Source organism: Brassica oleracea, chromosome C5, assembly GCF_000695525.1.
Source record: "Brassica oleracea var. oleracea cultivar TO1000 chromosome C5, BOL, whole genome shotgun sequence".
Taxonomy (NCBI): Eukaryota; Viridiplantae; Streptophyta; class Magnoliopsida; order Brassicales; family Brassicaceae; genus Brassica; species Brassica oleracea.
The window spans coordinates 35,959,534-35,963,678 of record NC_027752.1 but is presented as its reverse complement, the minus strand read 5'-3'; the positions used below and the strand labels follow the sequence as shown (position 1 = coordinate 35,963,678).

General features: G+C 32.3%; 1 protein-coding gene across 1 annotated transcript; it reads right to left on the bottom strand.

Moving 5' to 3' along the window:
- Positions 1-969: 969 nt before the first annotated feature.
- Positions 970-2,661, bottom strand: LOC106343395 (U-box domain-containing protein 29). Its single transcript, XM_013782588.1, has one exon. The coding sequence runs from the start codon at positions 2,360-2,362 to the stop codon at positions 1,091-1,093; it is 1,272 nt and encodes a 423-aa protein (XP_013638042.1). The 5' UTR covers positions 2,363-2,661; the 3' UTR covers positions 970-1,090.
- Positions 2,662-4,145: the final 1,484 nt, after the last annotated feature.

Genomic DNA, 4,145 nt, shown 5'->3' with positions numbered 1-4,145 from the left:
TAAAAATATGCCACTTCGAATTGCTAATGTGTGTTTAAATATGATACAAGTTTGAAACATACGATATTTTTTAACCATTTTTACTATTAAAAAGTGTTTTGAAGACATATTAGATACAACATGTTATTAAAAAAACATAATATCTTATATATTAAAACAGAAGTCACAACCTTGATTTATGTGTGATTTTTTTAAAAATGGACATAATGGACTTATTCCTATAAAATCATGTTACATTTAATCTATAATCTTATTACTTAAATTTTGGGCCTACCAAAATTTTTTATTGGGCTATTAATAATTAAATTTAAACAATAGATGATTCATTGAATTTATAGATAATATAAATTAAATAGATATAATTTATTGTTGTAATACTATACCTCCATATGTTAAATATTTAAATATTTGTCGATGTTAACTTTTAAAATTATAACAATTTTTTTTAAATAACAAAAATCATATTATCTAACAATGATTAATCTTTACTACCTTAAACCAATGAAAACAAATTTTAAAATATATAGTTTATTTTAAAAATTAAACAAAACCTAAATGTTTAATTATTTGCTCGATAATATAAATATATGAAGCGAAAAGTTTATTTTTTAAAAAACTTTCTAAATTTGTGAAATGTTACAATATCTTTGAATACAACAATAAAACAATATTTTACTGATATTTATATATATAATTACAATTTTAATAATAAAATAATAATCCGAAAATATATATATATAGAAGAAGATAGAAATATATGTGAAAGTTTGAAACAATCTATTCAATGAAAAACTATACCGTAAACTTATTATATTTTAAAAATTGATAGACACATATATATTATAATATATATCAAAATTGAAAACAAAATATTTATATAAAAATAAATGAAAATAAAAACACGCGCGGTTGCGCGGATCGAGATCTAGTACAACTTAGTTAAATTAGGAGAATTAAAAACCAGAAACGAGAGTAAAAATTGAATATTAGTAAAATTGATAACACTAGCAAAAATGATTTACACGAAATCTACATTCAAAACAGTTGATTGTAACATATACTCCACTAAAAAGATTTATTATACCAAAAATCAAAATGGCATAATATGTGTGGTCTTGGTCTCGTAAGCAGCCAAAGCGGAAGCAGATGACTTAACCTTCAAAACCTTTATCAGATCTTTCGCCATTTGTCTCACCATCGGCGAGCAGTTGCTCTGAATCACCACTAACAGCTTCGTCACGCCGTTACTTCTCTCCACCGTCTCCTTCACCGTCTTATCTTCCTTAAACACGTGGCACAGACACCACAAAATCGTCACGGCGTGCTCCGTCGCCGTCGTCGATACTTTCAACAGTTTCTTCACCACTCCCTCCACGCATCCACCGCCGAAAATCTCCGATCTACCTTCTCGCTTTGACGATAGTATCTCCAACAGCTTCAGAGACTTCTCCGTCACCGCGACGCTTATCGTCTCCTCCGTCATGAGAATGTCTTTGATCTTCGTGATCGTTTTCGCGGCGATTAGTTTCGATCTCACTCGTTTCGATTTCGAGATTGTTATCATGAATGATAAACTCGTTTCCATCAAATTAGGATCCGACTCTGTGCTGATTGATTTGATTAGCTCCGTTAGAATCCCCTCGCGCTCTGCGATCATCATCTTCGATTTCGCGTCGTATGATGAGATAACCTCCAAAACACTAACGGCTTCGATCTTCGATTCTAGATCCCCGCGCTGAATCGCGAGGAGAATCGCCGTCAAGCAATCGCCACCGTTGGTCAACAACATCAGTTTCGATAACCGTTCTCGATCTCCCTCGTTACCTTTCTTGATTATAGTATCCAAAATCTTAATCGCTATAAAAGCTAGCTTGATCTTCGCCGTCGTCACGGCGGAGACGATATCGACGAGCATTGGTACGAGATCCTCTCTCCCGGAGAGAAACTCTCTGCTCGCTTCTGAATCCTTAACGAACCGAACGATTCTCGATAGAATCTCAAGACGAATCTCGTCGTCCTTCTCTTGACTCAGTCTCATTAACGACTCATTCACTTCTTCCTTCGTCGGGATTCCTCGAGCAGACGCCGGATCCGGGGAGGCAGCGGCGGAACTACCGACTGAGTCGGACCAGGCTTTGATAAGCCGTTGGAGAGTGAGGTTAGGAACGAAATCCTTTGATTTGAGAATCTGCATAGTGGCGGGACAAGTGTTGTTGCCTCCGTCGAGCCACCGCTGGATACTTGGACGATCGTAGGTGACGCCGGTGCAGAGACTAACGGGAGATCTCATCACGTCGAGAGATATCGGACACTTGAAGAAGGTAGGCACCGTAATGTACGTCTCGGTTTCATCTCTCCCCATCGTTTCGATAAAAAAAGAATCAGACGAGAAAATGCGGGAAAATAAAGTTAGAGATGATGATGCTATTGTTGTGTTAAGTGAAAGGTGGGGGAAGGAAGTGAGTGGTGGTGGTTTTAAAGACAGAGTCAAACGCACGCTTGCGTCACCGTTTTTAACCTATAACATACTATATAGTTTTTCTTGATATATTCTTTATCTTTACACATACGAAAAAACATTCGGTCCTATATATTCCCAAGATGTAGTTTCATGAATTAACACAAAAAAATATTAGTTGTACAGTTGAGAGGTCAGATATATAAGAATTAAATATTGTATTTAATAGGCCTGGGCACGGATTGGATATCCGGGTTTTTGAAGCTATTTGTGATTTGCTTTGTATATTATGAATATCTAATTTTTTTTATTTGTTTTACTTCGTAAAAATACGGATATTCGGAAAAACGGATATCCGAAAAATAAATAGATATTTGCAGATATTTACGAATACTTACGAATATCTCATACGTTTTGATTAATACAAATAATCTTAAAATTTTGATACAATTTTTGTTTGTAAAATATTTTTTTTGCATGATATATGAATAAAAATTAAAAGAAGTAGTGAATCTCCATATTTTGTAAATTTTTTAAACTTAGTTAACAATTTTAATAACACAAAACTTAAGAAACAAATTATAATTGTCATAAATGTGTTCTATTCCTTTTATGTAATACTTTTATATAAGTAATATTGTGAATAAAATTTATCAAATCATATGTTAGAATAATAGTTATATGATTTTATACATTTAAAACTTTAAATATAATCAAGATATACATGTATTTATATATTACCGGATCGGATCGGATATCCGCTTCCCAAAATTTTAATATTTGTGATTTGCTTCGTAAGTTTACGGATATCCGGAATTTTCGGATCGAAACGAGTCACAAATCAAATCAAATTTAACTGATAAAATGTCTAATCCTAGTATTTAATAGTACAAAATAATAGAGAGAATTAAATGTTGTATTTAATATGAAATAATTCAGAGATTCAACTAATTTTTTGGTATAGGGTCAAAAATCAAAGAGTGTCTTGCTCGGTCAAATGTCGTAACCGTTAGATCTGAGTTTGATGGGAGCTTTGACCAACGGTGTCGATTTTCATACACGTGTGAGTTAGGAGGCCAGAAGCGTGTGGATAATAGTGGGGCCAATATTCTGCACGAGGGTCTAGTCAAGTCCGACCTCGTCGTGAGAACAATGCACATGGACTTGGTCCATTATCTGTCTTATTTTTGGTACATGAAACTAAAAACCAAACAAACGAACAATCATGAAAAAGCAACGTTATAATATCTGTGTTCAAACTCTGAGTCAGCAAATATATGGAAGCTGATCATATTGGTTGTGGTCGAATAATACTTTTTTGACATATAAATTTTGTTGTAGTTAAATTTTGTTGATCAACAATGGTGATGATTGGTTCGACTGTAGCCGTAGAATTTTAACTGTAAAAGTTTAGATGTAGATAAATTGGTTGTAGTTGTAAAGTTGTTACTGTTGATTATTTTTGCATAGACTTTTGCTGTAGTTAAATTTGTTGTAGCTGTAAGCTATAGGCTGCAAATATTTTAAAATAAAATATGTAAAATATGTGATGTATATATAAAATAATTATTATTTTTATCACTTAAAATAATTTATATTAATATTTTTTAAATTATCAAAGTTTACTGTTATTTAAAATGTGATATGTAAATAATATTTATATTATTTAAAATATTTCAATAATTTA

Excerpts from the sequence above, each read along its gene's own strand:
- LOC106343395 (XM_013782588.1), bottom strand. The coding sequence starts at position 2,362 with ATGGGGAGAGATGAAACCGAGACGTACATTACGGTGCCTACCTTCTTC.